Genomic DNA, 19,142 nt, shown 5'->3' with positions numbered 1-19,142 from the left:
CAAACTTGGACATACGGTTAGGTATCAAAACTCACCCTTGGCCGAAGGCATCAGTTCGCATCAGCACCTGATGACATGGAACTTAGTATCAGAGGATGGCATACGTGCGACACCAAATGCCACTTGTGGCTTGCAAACTCTCAGGACCTTATTTATTCAATGTTCCACTGGTCTTCACAGTCATGGCCTTCAGTACATGATCATGAACCACCTTTCTGAACTGCTGCAAAACGTCTCGTGTAGGTTGTGTGCACTTGAAAATTCCCAGAGCACACAGGAATGAGCAAACTCCACTTACTGCCAAATTGATGTCCTTTCCACACCATTGCAATGGCCCAGTCCTGTGTGGAGAGAAGCCATGCATTTCCCAGTTATATAGGCTGTCTGAAGGGTGCCAACATGAAACGTCACCCATCCATTTTCTCCAAAGATGCTAACTGACCCAGTGAGTTTCTCCAGCATGGTGTGGCTATTTTAAGCATAGTGCTGAGGTGCAGTCTCTGAGGTTACGTTTGAGCTCATTAAACTGACTCAAATACAAAAGTTGGTACGACTACAATGCACCAACTGGTCGATTTCTGATCATCTCAATGAGGAGATACTACTCTAAATGATTCAAAGTTATCGAAACCCTTGGGAATATTCAAATATTAACAGAATTTGCTCGAAACACTCAGCAGGTCGAGCAGCCTCGGTGGAGGGAGAGACACAGTAGGCGTCGCGGAATTTGCGGCAGAGTGCCCCGCGCTGCATTCTGGGAAATGTAGTTCTCATTGGCACAGAGGCTGATGAGCGCATGCGTGCTATGCTAGGTGACGTCGTTCTCATTGGGCCGAAGAGTGTGGGTCGGTTAGCGCATGCGTGCGGCCGCTATGCAGGCTGGGAGATGTAGTTCCCATTTTCTGAAGAAGGGTCTCGACCCGAGACGTCACCCATTCCTTCTCTCCTGAGATGCTGCCGTACCTGCTGAGTTACTCCAGCATTTTGTGAATAAATACCTTCGATTTGTACCAGCATCTGCAGTTATTTTCTTATATTATAGTTCCCATTGGATCGGTAAGCGCATGCGTGCGGCCGCTATGCAAGTTGGGTGATGTAGTTCTTTGAGGGGCGGAGGTGTGGTAACGGTCGGTGAGCGCATGCGTGCGGCCGCGGTGCGGGCTGGGTGTTGGCTTGTCCTTGCTGGAGCTGCCGGACTGGGACGGGAAGTTGCGGGCATGTTCGCCGTCAGGATCTGCACCATACTCCGACCCGGTGCCCTGCCTTTGGCTCGGGCAGTGCTTGCCAGGGGCTATGCCGAGGCGGCACCGGCTTCGGCCGCCGTCTTCAGGATGTCCTTCACCTTTGCTTCTCCGACTCAGGTAAGGCCAAGGCTCGGGCCTCGGCCTATCCCGGCGGCTGACCTCGCTCGGCCTAGCCCGAGCCTCAGCCTGTCACAGCGGCGGGCCTCGGCCTGGGCTGACACCGGACCTCGGCCTATCCCAGCGTCTGACCCCGGACCTGCAGCATAGGACCCGGCCATTCGAACCACAATGTCTGGGCTGAATATGGAGACATGTTGAACTAATCTCTTCTGTCTGCAAATGATCCACATCCCTCCATTCCGTGCATATCCATGTGCCCATCCAAAAGACTCTTAAATCCCACTATTGTATCTTCACCTCCACAGATGGCAGGGTGTTCTACCACCCTCTTAAAAAAAAAAAAATTCCCACACACATCACCTTTAAACTTTGCCCCTCTCACCTTGAAACTATGCTCTCTAGTCTGGCATTTTCATCGTAGATAAAAGGTTCTGACTGTCTACCCAATCTATACCTCTCATACACTTATATCAGGTCTCCCCCACAACCTATGCTTCAGAGGAAGCAATCCAAGTTTGTCCAAACTCCTTATAGCTAATACCTGTTAATCCAGGCAGCATTCTGCACCCTTTCCAAAGCATTCACATCCTCGTGTAATGGGGGACCAGAGCTGCAGACGATACTCCAAATGCAGTCTAACTAAAGTCCCATAAAGCTGCAATATGACTTCCTGGCTCTTGTACTTGATACCCTGAATATTGATAGGTTTATTTTGTACACTGGATCCGATGCGTTGCTCGGAGGTATTCCATCACAAAGACCAGCCCTCCTTCCGTTGATTCCATCTACACTTCATGCTGTCTTGAGAAAGTTACCAACATCATCAAGGACTATGTACACTCTAGTCATTTTCCGCTTCTCCCCTCTCTTGTCAGGCAGAGATATGACAGCATGAAATCACACAAGGTAGACAGTCACAACCTTTATTCCAGGGTGAAAATGTCAAATAATCTAGGACATAACTTTGAGCTGAAAGGAGCAAAGTTTAAAGGAGATCTGGGTGGGGGCAGCAGGTTTTTTACAGAGATGGTGAAGGGTGCCTGGAATGTGCTGCCAGGCATGGTGGTGGAAACTTAAGCAGGTGAATTCATATGTAGAACAGCTTTTTCGCCACTGTATTAGACTCTTGGAACAGTCCTCTTATATGATGGGGTGAATTCCTGATCTTCCAATCTACCCTGGGTGGACCTTGCACATTTTAATCAGTGTTTTCTGTTTCCCTTCTCTTGCCTGATATACTCAGTATTTTGAATTTTATCCTTAAATTTAAATTTGAAATTCAATTTGAATATTTCATTTGTATCTGCTGTACATGTTTACCAAGCTTTCCATTACAATCTTTTTCTTTTGCCTTAACCAATCCATTCAATAATTATTTTCGTCAAATGACTTGATTCTATTTCTAGTGTACGAAAATAACTGCAGATGCTGGTACAAATCGAAGGTATTTATTCACAAAATGCTGGAGTAACTCAGCAGGTCAGGCAGCATCTCGGGAGAGAAGGAATGGGTGACGTTTCGGGTCGAGACCCTTCCTCAGTCTGAGGAAGGGTCTCGACCCGAAACGTCACCCATTCCTTCTCTCCCGAGATGCTGCCTGACCTGCTGAGTTACTCCAGCATTTTGTGAATAAATGATTCTATCTCTACCTTTGTTGCCAATGCATTAGACCCCTTGTGGTGAATGCAAATAACTGACAACCCACACACCACCCTCACCATTCATTCCCTCCGCCACTAATGCACCAGGGCTGCAGTATGCATCATTTGCAACCACTGCATTTAATCTAGGCTGGATTATCGGCAATTCTCAAAACCATGTCCCACCAATAACATCAAGGGCTGTGGTGTGAGAGACCACCACCACTTACAGGTTCCTCCCAAGTTCATTCTTCCAATTTGGAAATATCTTTCATCAGTGGGTCTAAATCTCGGAACTCCCTACCTAACTGCACTTTGGAAGTGCCTTCACCAGAAAGCCTGCAGTGTTTAGTTTAGTTTCGATAGACAGCTTGGAAACAGGCCATGGGGTCCACGCCAACCATCAATCACCCATTCACACCAGTTCTATGTTATCCCGCTCTCTTATCCACTACCTGCACACTAGGGGTAATTTACAGATGCCGGTCAACCTAGAAACTCGCATATCTTTGGGAGGTGGGAAGGAACCGGAGCACGAGGAAATCCACGGGGTCACAAGAGAAATGTGCAAGATTTTACACCAGTGTAGTCACGAGGTGAGGATGGAACTCTGGTCTCTGGTGCTGTGAGACCGCAACTCTACCAGCTGTGTCGCTGCGGTAGCTCACCACCGTTGACGTTTCGCGATGGGCAATAAATGAGCCTATAAAGTTTAAAAAGAATGACTGTTACAAAGGTTTTGACTTTGTGAGAAAGCTTGCTGGAATGTGATTTTTAAAAAAAACTTTTAATATGCTTCTTTTGTCAGGTATTCTATAATGAAGCGAGTGTTAAGCAAGTAGATGTTCCGACACTGACTGGAAGCTTTGGTATTCTACCAGCTCATGTGCCCACGCTTCAGGTGCTAAAACCCGGAATTGTCACAGTCATCGATGAAGAGGATGGTCAGACAAAATATTTTGGTAGGTTAACGTGACTTTATGGTAGAAATAAGTTAAAAATGGAAATTTCAGAACTAATATCTAATTATTTTACCGTTACTGCTGTCAATTGCATAAATTAGTGGCATTTGATGGTCGTTTGTAATAAAACGATTTTTTTGCTGTATTTTGAATCACAGCGAGAAATGTGTATGTTTTGTATCATTGGATTGATGCTTTTTTTGTAAAGTAATAATTTAGCTTTGTAAGCATGTAATGCTAGACATGGTATAATGACTTATTCACATCATTAGGAAGGGAGATGAGAACCTGACTGGCGATTCAGTGGGAGAGCGACAGTAATCACAACTCCTTAAAGCAAGGCAACTATGAATGGAGATAATTCTGGTCCTTTTGGGTGGGGGTGCACTAAATTGTGGGAGATGAACGTACAGCATTATTAGGCAGAAGCTAGAGAGACTAAATGGATAGAGGGTGTTATTGCATCTGTGTTGATTTTGATAATTTGTTATTTGTCATACATTGTATTTTGGTTTATAATTTTAGTTTTATGATTTTGGGAGCATATACCATTCTGGTGGTAATATTGAGGTTTAATAGGAGAATATTTCTTGCATATTTTCTTGCATATTTCTTGCAGAAGTAGTTCATGATGAGCTTGTTATAATCATGAATGATTGAATGGCAGTGTAAAATGCTGTTCTAAATGGCACATTTAAGAATAACTAGACAACCCGTGGACCCGCTGGGTCCAAACCTCTCCTGCATTGGCCTAGCACCCTCCCCTCCCCCACTCCAAAAGCGCACAGCAAGATCCCAGGGTATATCCGAGGCTGTGGCGGCTGGTGAGTCTCCCCCGGGGGCCGGAGAGGAAAGGGGAGAGGGAGCCACTCACCGCGGCCCTGGGTGGCCATCGCAGCGGCCAGCAGCAGGAGAGCGGCCACAAGGCCCTCCCCCAACTGCGCACGCAGTTGATGAAAAAAAAGATACGCAATTTTAATATTATTAATGAGCGTTTTAATAATATATAGATGGTACAAACAAAATACTTACGTGTGTAAGGCAATCCATACTCAATACTGAAGGCAATAGGCTTAATGACCAGAAAAACAGAAAGAAAATTACATTAAAAATAAGAAAATAACTGCAGATGCTGGTACAAATCGAAGGTATTTATTCACAAAATGCTGGAGACTGAAGAAGGGTCTCGACCCGAAACGTCACCCATTCCTTCTCTCCTGAGATGCTGCCTGACCTGTTGAGTTACTCCAGCATTTTGTGAATAAATACATTAAAAATAATATCAGTCATTGGTTGTTGCACACTGCACTGAACTTGTTTATTTTTTTCCAGTGAGCAGTGGTTCCGTGACAGTGAATGCAGACTCCTCGGTTCAGCTGTTAGCTGAAGAGGCAGCAGTCCTGGAGAATTTGGATGTCACTGTAAGTATACCTCAATACTGGATGGTCTGGTGCTGAGAGTCAGTGTGAATTTTGAGGAGGAAGCAATGTGCTTTGGGTATTACAAGGACATGGCAGATTAATACAAATGCTCATCTACTTTGGCAGCAAAAATATAAATGTAGCACATTCTTAAATAGTGAGGAATTTGGATGTGTTGACGCTCAAAGTGAACTTGCAAGTTACCCTGTAGTAAGGTAGTTCTGTTATAAACGTGGTTCCATAATGATAAATGGGTAGTACACAATTGATGGGAACACAATCAGGCCACATTATTTGTAACATGTGGGCCGAATTACTATCGCGAGAGATGGTAATGACTTTAGTCTCTCAGTTGGGCTGAGATCAAATATCAGCTAAATAGCCTACTTCTATTTCTTAAGTTCTAATTGGTAAAGCAACATTTTAAGATTGTGCTATGTTTTGGTCTTGAATCTTTTGTGTGATGTAGGATTGTTGGCTAATGCCTGCATTATTGGACTTCTAAAATAGTATGTTGTTTTGATTTTAGCAAAGATGGCACAATTATGTTAAACTAGACTTTCATTTGGGAACACGCTGGCTCAACTAGCAAAAGTAGCATACTAGGCAAAAGAATGAGCCATCAACGCCAATTTAATGTACTACGAAATAATTCTTTCCAGATCTCACTAGCTTAGTTTCCTATTCTCTGGCAGATGAAAATTGTAATAAAATGCTTAAGTACACGCTAAGATACAACGCATTATTTTATTGAAGCACTTACGTCATAGGACCTGCAGTACATTACAACTCCGAGCTGCTACATCTACTGCCTGACGTAGGCGAGTTCTTAAAATTATAAAGGACACACTAGGCGGGACTACTACTAACAAGCACTACGATTGACTAGCATGCAATAGGCCATCTACATCTCTTCTTGTAGAAATAAAGGAACAACGGTAGCTTAGCAATGAAACAAAATGTGAAGAATATACGAGCAAAGTTACACAAAATCGCCATATCTAACGGGTGGCCTACAAACCCGTCCGGCCCTCGTGCGGTAAGAAACCGCCTCACCTCCTTTCGCAGGAGAACAGACGGGGGAGGAGAGTGGGGACACAACAGGCGACTTGACAGGACTAGTGGGAGATGACATGGGCGCGCCAGGCACCGACCGACGCGGGGAACCCGCGGCAGGAACAATGGTTGGTGGTGAATCAACGGTGGGAGCGAACACGAGATGCGGGGCGTCAGGACTCTGAATCGCAGAACGCGGTTCCTTCACCGGAAGGATGTGTTGACGGTTGCGTCTGTAGATGACCCCGTCCACTTCGACCAGGTATGAACGTGGCTCCTTGGTAGGGCCGTAAATGTGTCCCAGTCGTGCATGGCCCTTGTCGGTTTGCAGACGAACCACTTGTCCACGTGCAAGTGTGAGTGGCTTACTGGACGTGTCGAAGAACCGCTTCTGTGTGCCACGTTGACGTTGTAGTTGCTTCTGCACCACGGGCGGGGACCGAACTTGCGGCTTGAGTAGCTGCTGGGAGACAGGCAGGGGAGCACGGGTTTGGCGAGACATTAGTCGCTGGGCTGGCGAGCCTAGGACAGGATCCTGTGCAATGTTCCGTAGATTGAGTAAGTCCAGGTATACGTTGGATTTGGCAAGGTAAGCTCGTTCCATGAGTTGTTTTGCACTCCGGACGGCGCGTTCGGCGGGCCCAATGGACTGCGGGAATTCGGGGCTGCTGGTAATTTGTTGGAAGTCCCAATATTTAGCAAAGTTCTTAAATGCTTGGCTGATGAATTGCCTGCTGTTGTCAGACTGAATACGTGCAGGGGAGCCATGTACGTCTCTGAATTTGATTTCACAATGTAAAACGGCAGGGTGCGGGTCTGCTCAACAGTGCACTTTAAATGAGTTTTTCCAAGTGGGTGCAGGATCTCTCCTCCATAAGCCAGAAGCGTTGAGGAGGCTTTATCTATACGTTCGGCATTGCGAATTTTGTTGAACTCCGTTAATGATATGACGTTGACCTTTGCGCCCGTGTCTACCGTGGCGAGTAGAGGCCTGTTATTTACGAACACAGTTACTTCAAGGTCAAGTAGCTTGTTAGACGAAGGGAGGAGGGAGTGAATAGCGGAGCTGTTATCTGCACTGACTGAGCAGAGCGCGGGGACGATAACTCAGGCTCCTGGGAGTCGGTATCAGCGAATTCCTGTTGAAGCAGGTGCAAACTTGTCCTTGGAACATTAGTAGTCACACGGGAACGACAGCATCTAGCGAAATGGTTCAACTTTTTACAGAAATTGCAAGCCTTTCCGTAAGCAACACAGAATTGACGACCCTTCGCATGAAAATAGTTACAATTTAGACAGCGAGTAGCAGGCGCGTTAGATGTTATGCGGGAGGAGAAGTCTGTAAGATTAACGTTATGTTGCTGGCGTGGGCTGAAAGGGACAGGAACAGCATGGGAAGCAGTAATCTCTGAAATATGGCAGGAGTGTATAGCCTGGTCTAGGGTCAACTCAGTGTTGCGAAGCAGCTCAGCTCTCAGTTTGCTATCAGTCATGCTTATCTCGAACAAGTTCGTCCCGCAACTCACCAAATCGACAGCGCGCAGCCATGTGCCTGAGGTCGCTAATAAATTGTTCAATCGGTTCATCAGCCTGCTGCAAACGAGCATAGAACTTTGTTCTTTCAATTATATGGTTGGAAGGCATATCACACAGTTCTCTGAATTTATTGAGTAGAACCGCAGGGTCATCTATAGTCTCGGCAGGAACGAGGACCTGACCGTTGTCACCCAAAACAGCTGGAGCAAAAACAAAGTTGTCAGCTCGGTTCATAGCCTCAGGACCCGCAAGATTGAGCAAAACAGATGCACGCACATCAAGAGGGTCATTGCGATGAACTATGCGAGCATAATGAGTGTAGTCACGCTCGAAAAGACGCCAACGTTCAGCAATGTCTAAATCAAAGATCAGAGGGTCTGGGCGACGACACAAATTAGCCATAATGGAGATAACAGGCACAAACAAAATAAAGAAAATAAAACCCGATAAACGCAGAGGAGTAGGTCCGAGTTGACTCTGACACCATGTAATAAAGTGCTTAAGTACACGCTAAGATACAACGCATCATTTTATTGAAGCACTTACATCATAGAACCTGCAGTACATTACAGCTCCGAGGTGCTACATCTACTGCCTGACGTAGGCGAGTTCTTAATATTATAAAGCACATACTAGGCGGGACTACTACTAACAAGCACTACGATTGGCTAGCATGCAATAGCCCATCTACAAAAATGTTCTACAGCCTGCAGTTATATTGTGCTAAAAGACATTTCCTAGTCTATTTAATATACATATGAGGTAGTTCTTAGACAAATAAGTAGGAGTCCACCCCATTTTCCTCCACTCGCCCCCCCCCACCAAGTCCCTGCCTCCACTATTACGCATTAGTATTTTGACATGTTGACTAAGTTGATGTTTCAAAAATTTGCTGAACATCTTCAAAATGTGAAGTAGCAGTACCTGTAGGCTGTACAATCTCAAGCATTTTCTATTATTTTAAAAGATCATGAATCAGCTGGTATATCACTTAGTTCCCTTCTCTTTCCTTGTATCTTGTGATGCCAAGACTATTACCAACCTCACTCTTGAGTATAATTGCTGGACTTCCACAATCCTCAAGCACAGAAAATTCCAAAGATTTACAATGGATTGATTGCATTTCTCATTGAATTCAAACCAGCTTTACTGATCTGTTAATCATGGTGAGGTTCCATAGCAGTTTTTTTTACTGGGAAAATAATGTTCAGATAGAACTGTTTCAGACTACCAATAAAGCAGAGACAGGCATTTAAAATATTGCTACAAATCAGTATTATAGGCAATAATTATGTCAACCTCCAAATTTGTTTTATTGGATAAACTACTTTAATAAAAGATGGTAATTAGAAAATTTGATGTCCTATTTTTGATGCCTTCAAGTGGCAATTTATTTGAGCGACTTGGTAGGGATTTACTCGACTACCCTTCATGGATGACTGCCAAAATTGTGCTGCTGAGATCTTAGCCAGTTCTATGCTGGCTTAGAATGTATTGGTTCGGTGACTCAAGATTATAAAAAAACTAATTGTTCTCTCTTTTCTGAAAATGGAACTAGTGTTTTTGCTTTTATGAAGCAAAAGCTAAACACACAAATTTATTTGTGTAGGAAGGAACTGCATATGCTGGTCTACACTGAAGATAGACACAAAAAGCTGGAGTAACTCAGCGGGTCAGGAGGCATCTCTGGAGAAAAGGAATAGGTGATGTTTCGGGTCGGGTCTAAAGGAGGGTCTCGACTGTAACGTCACCTATTCCTTTTCTCCAGGGCTGCTGCCTGACCTAAATGGAAGGGAAGGGTTAGAAGAATATGTACCAAATGCAGACAAATGGGACTAGCTCAGTATGCCAGCTATGTTGGCATGGACATGGTGGGCCGAAGGGCCTGTTTCCTTGCTGTACAATTGTATGACTCGAGGAAAACTTAGACCTTTGAATTTGGAAAATTTGATTAATTTAATGTATTTTTAAACACTGGACAACTGAATTAAGTGGGCTAAAACATCCTTTAATGAAATGCTGACAATTGAATTTTGTATATTAGGAATTGACATATTTGTAACCACCTTTTCTTTTGAGATCCTGAAATTATTAATTGTAGTTTGTAGTTTACTTCTTCCTTTCTTGTGCAAGTTGAGGCAGGAGGGTCCTATATCACTGACTGGATGGAATAGTGGATAGAATAATAATAATAATAATAATAATATATTTATTTTATATAGCGCCTTAACACATGCACAAAGCGCTTTACAAATACAATTAACATAGAAACAAACAGACAAACAGACAAACTATCCAAACTATCCTGACGGAAAAGCGGCGAATAATCAACGCCAGCGTCCTCTCACGTCAGGGTCCGGCAGTAGACATTAAAGAACACAAGACACACAGATACAATTTTTTACACAAAACAGCCATCACAGTGATTGCTCTAGGCATACCCTCACTGTGATGGAAGGCAAAGTCTTATCTCCTCCTCGTTCTTCTCCCGTGGCGCCACGAGGCGATCGAGGCTCCCAACCCCTTGAAGCCCCCACTGGGCGATGGAAAGTCCCAGGGTCGAGCCGAGCAGGCCGATGAAAGTCCTGAGCCCCCACCGGGCGATGGAAAATGCCGCGGCCGAGCCACGCAGGGCGATGAGAGTCCTGAGCCCCCACCGGGCGATGTAAAGTGCTACGGCCGAGCCACGCAGGGTGATGAAGGGCCTGCGGGCGGGTTGATCGTGCCTCGTGCTTCGGGGCGGTCGAAGCTGCTACGGCTGGAGCTCCCAAAAGCCGGTCGCCAGCCAGGGACCTGCGAACTCCAGATGTTGCGGTCTGCAGGGCCCACGGCCGAAGCCTCCGAGATGGTAAGTCCAGGCCCTGCGACCGGAGTCTTCGAGGTCGATCCCAGCTGGAGGCCGCCGACTCCACGATGTTAGGCCGTAGCGCGAACGGAGATACGACACGGTAAAGGTCGCATCTCCGTTGAGGAGGAGATTTTAAAAAAGGTTTCCCCCAACCCCCCCACCACCCCCCTACATACACAGAATTAAAAATAAAACAAAACGTACATTTAACATCAACATTGACTAAAAAACACAACAAAAAAAAACGGAGAGACTGCCGGTGAGCCGCAGCTGCAGAACACAGCCACGCCCCTTAATAATAAAGCCTATTTCCTGCTCTCCTTAAATACAGGAACAGGAAAAGTAATTCAGCCCTTCAAGCTTGCTCTTCCATCCAGCACAGTCATAGCTGATTCTCTATCATTGTGATCACAATATAATTGTTATCTCAATACCATGAACAATAATATTAAAAATGCCCCACTGTGCTTTACACAAATGTTTAAAAGTCAGTATTACAAGGCACCATTGGAGAAAATTAGCAGGAAGGATCTATGGAGTTCAAAATGTTTGGTTTAAAAGCACTGGATTGGATGAGAACTGTACAATGATTGCAAAGTTATTATAATGTCTTTTAAGGGTTGCATGTTTCACAAAATAGTTAACAAAAAAATAATTTTGTAGCCATGATGTAAGAAGATATATTTTGGTGGTAATCGTCTGGGTAACCCAACTGGACAGATTGTTGGACCAAGTTTTAAGATAATAGTAGGTGTAGCAAGTATTGTATGAAAGCCATAAAAGGGTCTCGCCCTGAAACGTCACCTATTCTTTTTCTCCAGAGATGCTCTCCAACCTGCTGAGTCACTCCTGCTTTTTGTGTCTATCTTTGGCTTGAACCAGCATCTGCAGTTCCTTCCCACACAAACCGTAACTTTACTTCTATTTTTTTTTTATTCTGTCAAGACGAATGAAAATTAAATCGATTTTTTACTTATATGTTCTCCAGATGTCTTCTCCCAAATACAATTTGCAGCAAAATCCTTCAGCAGAGTGGATATGGAGAAGTTAATGTTTTTGAATTGTTGTTGCAGGCTGCAAAGGACAACCTGAATAAGGCTAACGCTGAACTTTCATCTGCCACTAACGAGGTGGAACGGGCGGAAGCATTAATTAGTATAGAAGCCAATGAAGCAATCATAAAAGCACTGGAATAGCTTGACCTTTGGGTAAGAACTTAATTGACATTGTACTTGAATTCAGTAAGCTTCATTGGATTTGTTGGTCCTAACCTGTTGGTCAAGTTTCGGATTTTTTAAAATATTGTTAAAATTGTATAACCACACAGCTTTTGCCCATTAAGTTTTGTGTCAGGTAGGATAACCATCTATTGTACGATAACACCTATTGTACTCACTTATGATGTTTCAAGACTCCTCCAGCACTCAAAGTAGCTAGGAAGCAGAATGCACTGTGTGTGTGTGTGGGGGGGTGACCTTCAATGTCCATGACCGTCACCACTGAAACAGCTGAAGAACAAAGGGTCTGAGGCAGGCAGTAAGGGAACCAACACAAATGTTGGGCGGCACAGTGGTGCGGCGGTAGAGCTGCTGCCTTACAGTGCCAGAGACCCGGGTTCGATCCTGACTACGGGTGCTGTCTGTATGGAGTTTGTACATTCTCCCCGTGACTGCATGGGTTTTCTCTGGGTGCTCCGGTTTCTTCCCACATTCCAAAGGATGTGTGTAGGTTAATTTGCTTTGGTAAAATTGTAAATTGTCCCTAGTGTGTGCAGGATGATTTAAGTATATGGCTATTGGGTCCGGGTGGACTCGGTGGGCCGGAGGGCCTGTTTCCGCGCTGTCTCTAAACTAAAAAAAAAACTAAAGAGATAAAGATACTTTTTCCTTCCATTTTCAAGATGTGGGTGTCACTGGAAAGTGCAGCATTTATGACGACACATCCTAATTGCTCTTGAGAGCTGCCACCTTGAACTGTTGCAGTCCTACTGATGAAAATGCCACTTCAGTGCTGTTGGGCTGGGAGTTCCAGAATTTGGACCCAGTGACAATGAAGGACCAATGATGTACTTCAAGTGACCAATGCCCCTTATTCTATACCAGCTGCACCATCTCTCCTCCCCCAATACTCCATTCTTTCTGGCTAGAAAAGCTTGCTCCAGTAATCATTACATTAACTCACATAATGTTTATATGTGCCGTTGTACTGCACTCATCATCTTCTGTCATAAGTATGATTCTAACCAAATTTTGATGCTCGTTTGCTGCTTTGCTGGTTTTAATCATTCTACTGTCTTCGCCATACCCCAAGTTCAATGGAATCCTTTTAAAATGTGGAGAAAACAGTTTATGTTCCCAAAGAGTTTGAAGCAGTATTTGCTTCAGCAGTTTTCAGTTTTGGTCTTTTTATCGTAATGCTTCAATCATAATTAAATGTGTTTATGTTTTAACGTTTATTATTGCATCTTCCTTGTGAAGAGAGAAACTGCCTTGAAGCTTCTGAGATTTTACTGTCGATTAGGACTCAAGTTTTTGACAAATGAGAGAAAATTGTGTTTTTTTCCCCCTTGCATTTTGAAGATCTGCATGTTTTGTTTTCAGGAGGAGGTGTGGGTAGAGCTTTATTAGATTTCATACAAGGTTTAGCTGATTTGGAGTGAGCACTTTTAGCCAGAAAGGATGAAGTATTGGGGTAGGAGTGGTGGTGCAGCTGGTATGGGCTAAGGGGGAATGGTCATTGGGCAGTGATCAGAGTAAACATCTTGGGTGCTTCATGACTTAGACGATCTTATGCAAGTATTCATCCAAAATTAGCTTGGCAGAGATAATCCCTGAACATCATCTTGCACCTGCTGAGCCTTGAAAGGTCATCTACAATTTATTTTCATTGTGCTTTTGCCGTTTTCAGCAACTGCTGCATGGTGTGGTTGCACTGCTGGTGTTTAGCCGCTAGGTGATACACTTTGTTCTCTGGACACTTGCCTTCTATATGATAGTGATCTTGGACTGCGATTAATTTCACTACACTCAGACGGTCGTTGTAAATGGAATTTGGTTTCAGTGTTGAACCAAAAGGATAAAAAAGTCATGCTTCTCATCTCAACACTTTTGAGGTTGCTGATGGAAATCCATTGTGTGGAGCGAAGTTGAACTTAGTATAGATAGTCGTATCTGTTTAATTGACCAGAAATACTTATTATTAATTCTTAAAATTTAGAAAACTACGGCAGGGTTCAGTAGTTATCTGTGGGACAATAGAGCAAGCAGCAAGGCAACTAGTCCTTGTTTCTAAAGCAATGGGAAATTTTGAGGCCGGAAAAGAGGTTCATCACTTTTACAGACCTAGGTTTTCTTCACAATAATGTTTAAATTTGCATGGGTGTGGAGATAAAATGAGTTTATAAACAAAGTTGCTCCATTGCGCATAATTACAGTGTAGATTTATTGTCGCAGAGTGACTTTGCTCGGCAAGACTCCCACAAGTATGGAACTGTTTGTCAGTCAATTTATAAGGGCAGTGGAAAGAGTGAGGGTATATGAACAGAAACCAATTCCAAAACAGTAAAACAGAACATTTCCAGTAATAATTTGTCATTATGTTGACATTGCTAAGTGTCATTTTTGATGTAGCCGTCATTGTTGTATTTTATGGAGCAATAGTATCCAATCTCTCAAAATTGTATATATCCATAGTGAGGTTTTATTTTAAAATGATAAATTCCTTTTTTCATAAGTTATTTATGGTTCTGAGCCATGAACAAGAAAGGTAAGAGTTAAAGGTTCCTGTAAAACTGGGTATTCATGTATTTACTTTAGAGCTGTATAACTAATGTGAAATTGAGTTAATAGAAGGCTCCACTAGTAGTTTTTTTATGTTTCTTTGATCGAACCAAGTTTATTATTAAATAAACCTGAAGAAAACACTATACAGCGCCACTTGCAAATGTTTTAATTTGGAGCCAGCAAGAATGCAATGCTGGCGGAGGTTGAGGTGAGATCTAACTCAACACAGCTTTCTCATAGTTGTAGACTTTTATTTGCCAGTGACACTTAAGTTGGCCTAATATAGTATATTTCTGCTTGTTAGTGACCATGCATACAGAAAAGTGGTTATGATTTGAGTTTCTGTATAACATTTTAGTGAATAAACTTCAGGAAGAAGTCTCTTTAAATTGACCTTTAATTATGTACTTTGTTTTGCAAATTTAAGCAAGTATGTTCCACTGAATCACAAGAAAGACATATTTTCTTGTCTGTGGGTCTAAAAAGTGCTTCACCAGCAAAGTTTCGCAGACGTGGCTTTCCATGTTTCCTGCGTCTCATACTGCAGTTTCAGTGAAAAATAGTGATCACAGTTTGTGCTTTTTGAGCAGTGCTGTGGGGTTTAACATAATCTGCACTGCTGACACCGGAAGAATGCTTTCAACAAAAGCTGGATTGCAAATGTAAACCTATACCCCTCGTGCTCAAAGGAATATTCATGCTTTTGAGGCATATCAACAGCAAGGACTGCAATTTGTAACTATCTTTTTCCTTATAAACACTGTTTATGTTGACTAGTGATATAACCTTTCCTGTTTAGCAAGAAAAATATGCTACTTTTCCTGAAGATGGACACAAAATACAGGAGTAACTCAGCAGATCAGGCAGCATCTATGGAGAAAAGGAATAGACCCTTGCCCTGAAAAGTCACCTGTTCCTTTTCTCCAGAGATGATGAGTTACTCCAGCATTATACTGAAGTCCATCTTCAGTATAAACCAGCATCTGCAGTTCCTTCTAACCCACTTGTTATTTTTCCTACTTGGGCAGCTTGCCCAACTGGTTTACAATGCCGGTTTGTACTCGTTAAATTGAAAGGTTTAATTTCTCCTTCAGGAACAGGTAATATTTAGTGATGATAGGGAATGATGAATTCCATTAAGCTTTGATGGTCAGCTATTTGCAAAACCTGATGGTTTGACATCAGATTCGCCAGATGATGTTCACCGCATTACCTTGTGGCCCACCTAAGCCCCCACTTCTTATGTTCCCTTGCTGTACCATGACCCTTTCCTGGCTGGTGCCCATATTCCTTGATTTTCTTGGTATCAAACAAATCTGTCTTTTCATTGAAGATGTATTTCCATTCCAAAAAAAATGTTAATACCTCTGAATAAGCAAACTTCTCATCTCTGCAAGTGACCTCAACCTCTACCTTCTCCACTGAGTGCTTCTGTGATGACAAGCCGTCTCCAAATTGTGCGTCTCAGTTAGATCTCCTCTCACTTTGACCTCTGGTTGAAAAGTGACCTACCCATGTTCTCCAGAGATGCCGCCTGAATTACTCCAGCACTTGGTGTCCTTCTTCAACTTACAAAAATCGAGTTAATTTTCCATGAATGTTTATTAGCTCCCGCCTAATAAGCTGCTTAATTAGCTGATTGTAATGGTGTAATTTATTTGATTAGAGTGTCATCAAATAAATTACGTTGGTTTAAACTCTGACTTTGTGGCAGTGTGATTTGCATGAGCACGTCGAAGTTATCAGGCAATCGGAAATGGCCCACCAGCTGGATTGACACAGTTTAAATGTATGGGGTCTGTTTAGTGTTAAAAAGCCCCCTACTCAGCGATGTGATTTTGATGGGGGCCTGGTAATGTATCTTTGTCACCATCGGATACTTTCTATTTGTAAGATTGCTCTATGCCTTGAAGGAAATCGTAAACCATATTATTACATTATGCCTCCAAATAATTTAACGTCAGCATTATAAACAAAATATCATCTTTTTGTCGATTCAAAATGAAAGGGTAATTCAAGAGCAATAACATTTCATTACGTTTAAATTTTGACCCCTGAAGTCTAATCTAAAAGTTTTAAATTGAATTTTGACATAGTTGTATGAATCTGTTTATGAAAGCAAAAACAGTATGCTAGAAGCAGTGAACAGTGTCCCTTTCGTTTAAGAGCAATGCTGTTTTAGGATGTGCTTGGGACAAGATGGTTGCCATTTTGAGTAGCTCCGTGCTGATTATATCAGGATTAGCTTAATTTGTAAACTATTTCTTCAGTGTTCTCTCTACATGATACAAGCATATTTCCCAGGACTGGGTGACAATCCCAGCGCTGATGAGGTCTTTTGTCGATGTTTTGACCATGGAGTATGTGGTGCATTTTCTGCATTTGACTCCCTATTCTGAAGTGTTTAATGAAACACAGGAAGTTTAAGTGGACAGTTCTTCTATTACAACATGATAATCTCTCAGAACATGTTCTAAGCATTCAACCCCAAAAAGCAAGTATGGATACATTGTTTACATCAAGGTACAGCATTCATCAGGTTCAGTGCTTGGTACCAGATTAGCATTTGTTTTTAACTGCCTCCACATGTTTAATCCTCCTCATGGATGTCTCTTTATTTTGGCAGGATGTGGAGTATGTCGTGAGACGTTTCGACCATCATTTGGGAAGACGACCCTACTTTGTACAGTTAAATGGGCTGAATTTATCAGAATAAATATATGAAAATGAATTTGTTTGCTTTTTTCCTCCTGAAAACAATTTTTTTAAATCACAGCTAAGGCAGAGGCATTTGTCACTGCAGTAATGAATCTGCCTCAGTCAGCACGACTGCTTAGCTGCATTGAAAAATTACAGGTGGGGATTTTGACTGTGGTTGGATATTGAGGAAGAACACAAAATGCTGGAGTAACTCAGCGGGACAGGCAGCGTCTCTGGAGCGAAGGAATGGGTGACGTTTTGGGTCGAGACCCTTCAGACCCCAAAAATTGAAAAATTACATATCAGTCTTAAAATATTCAGTTGCTCAATGGTTAAGCTGTAAGCCACATGCAACATCTTTGTTCTGAATTTGGTTAAACTGAGACTTAAAAGGTGGAACCACAGTTATAGAGGAACTCAGTGGGTTATGCAGCATGTGTTGAAGGAATGGACAGAGGTTGGTTCCTTATCAGACACCTGTGTTTTCTTTTTACCTCTAGCCTTTATCACTTACTTCAACTATCTTCCAATCACCCTCCACTCTCTTCCAATCGCCTGTATTTACCTAACATTTTCTGGGCGTTGTGCCACTCCCATCTCTCTTCCAGCAATCTCACTTCCTCAACTTCCATCAGTCTGAAGAAGGGTCTGAATCCAAAACGTCACCATTCCATTCCCTCCGGAAATGCTGCTTGACTCAGTGAGTTCCTCCAGCACTGTTTCTTCTTCAAAATTTCAGCATCTGCTATTAAGGTTCTGTTTAAAAGGGGAAAGTTTTCTGAGTGAAAGGGTGAGTAACCTGATTCCATATGGAGTGTCCCATGAGTTGGCGTGTGCTCCAAGATGTGGCTTGGCTTCTAATGGTGTATTACTGACACCCTGGCTTCTTTTGGCAGCTGTTCACTGTTCAAAACGTGAAATTTGTTTTTAAATGTTACTGATAGAGATATTTTAAACCATTCATTAAAAACATTTTCCAAAAAATCAAAAACCACAATACTAACAAAGTATTGAAGTTGAAATAAAGTAAACTACTTAATTAAAATACTTTCTTTGGAGGAGCAGCCAGTTTTGGGTGTGTTATTGAATCATGATGCCTGAGAAGGCTTATCTGATGTTTGGGGTATACACTGACTTCCGTGGTTGGGTGTAACCAGTAGCAATTTTAACATCCTCTTTTGAACATGCATTTAGCTCCTGATCTGGGGCTAATCTTTGGACAAAATATCAAAGTTTAGTTTAGAGATACAACATGGAAACTGGCTCCTCAGCCCACAGAGTCCATGCTGACCATCGATCACCCGTTCACACTAGTTCTATGTTGTCCCACTTTCTCACACACTCTACACACTAGGGCCAATTTACAGAAGCCAATTAAAGCTACAAACCCACACCTCTGAAATATGGAAGGAAACCAGAGCACCAGCAGGAAACCTATGTTGTCACAGAGAGAACGTGCAAACTCCACACAGGCAGCACACATGGTCAGGATCGTATCCAGATCTTTGGTGCTGTGAGGCAGCAGCTTTACCAGCTGCGCCACTAACTGGTCTCTATTATCTCTCAATGTATAATGTGACTTCCATAGCTCAAACTTCTTCAATACCCTGTAGACAGAAGGAACTGCAGGTGCTGAAGTCACACAAGTGCTGGAAAAACTCAGCATGTCAGGCAGCATCTCTGGAGACCATGGATAGGGGATGTTTTGGCTTGGGACCCTACTTCAGCCTGAAAACATTGCCTGTCCTAGTCGTCCAGAATTGCTACCTGACCTGCTGAGTTACTCCAGCACTTTGTGTTCTTCCTCAATATCCAACCACAGTCAAAATCCCC

The 19,142-nt window shown here is 42.9% G+C and overlaps 1 protein-coding gene across 1 annotated transcript; it reads left to right on the top strand.

The window, feature by feature from the left end:
* The first annotated feature begins 1,128 nt into the window (after window positions 1–1,128).
* On the top strand, window positions 1,129–17,340 carry LOC144607229 (ATP synthase F(1) complex subunit delta, mitochondrial-like). The gene is made up of 5 exons (XM_078423911.1): window positions 1,129–1,361; window positions 3,813–3,966; window positions 5,299–5,387; window positions 11,901–12,035; window positions 17,236–17,340. The coding sequence occupies exons 1-4, from the start codon at window positions 1,140–1,142 to the stop codon at window positions 12,021–12,023; spliced, it is 588 nt and encodes a 195-aa protein (XP_078280037.1). The 5' UTR covers window positions 1,129–1,139; the 3' UTR covers window positions 12,024–12,035; window positions 17,236–17,340.
* Window positions 17,341–19,142: the final 1,802 nt, after the last annotated feature.

The sequence above is a fragment of the Rhinoraja longicauda genome, chromosome 28 (genome assembly GCF_053455715.1).
Source record: "Rhinoraja longicauda isolate Sanriku21f chromosome 28, sRhiLon1.1, whole genome shotgun sequence".
NCBI classification, from domain to species: domain Eukaryota; kingdom Metazoa; phylum Chordata; class Chondrichthyes; order Rajiformes; family Arhynchobatidae; genus Rhinoraja; species Rhinoraja longicauda.
The sequence above is the reverse complement of the archived record's forward strand: the minus strand, read 5'-3'. Positions and strand labels throughout refer to the sequence as shown.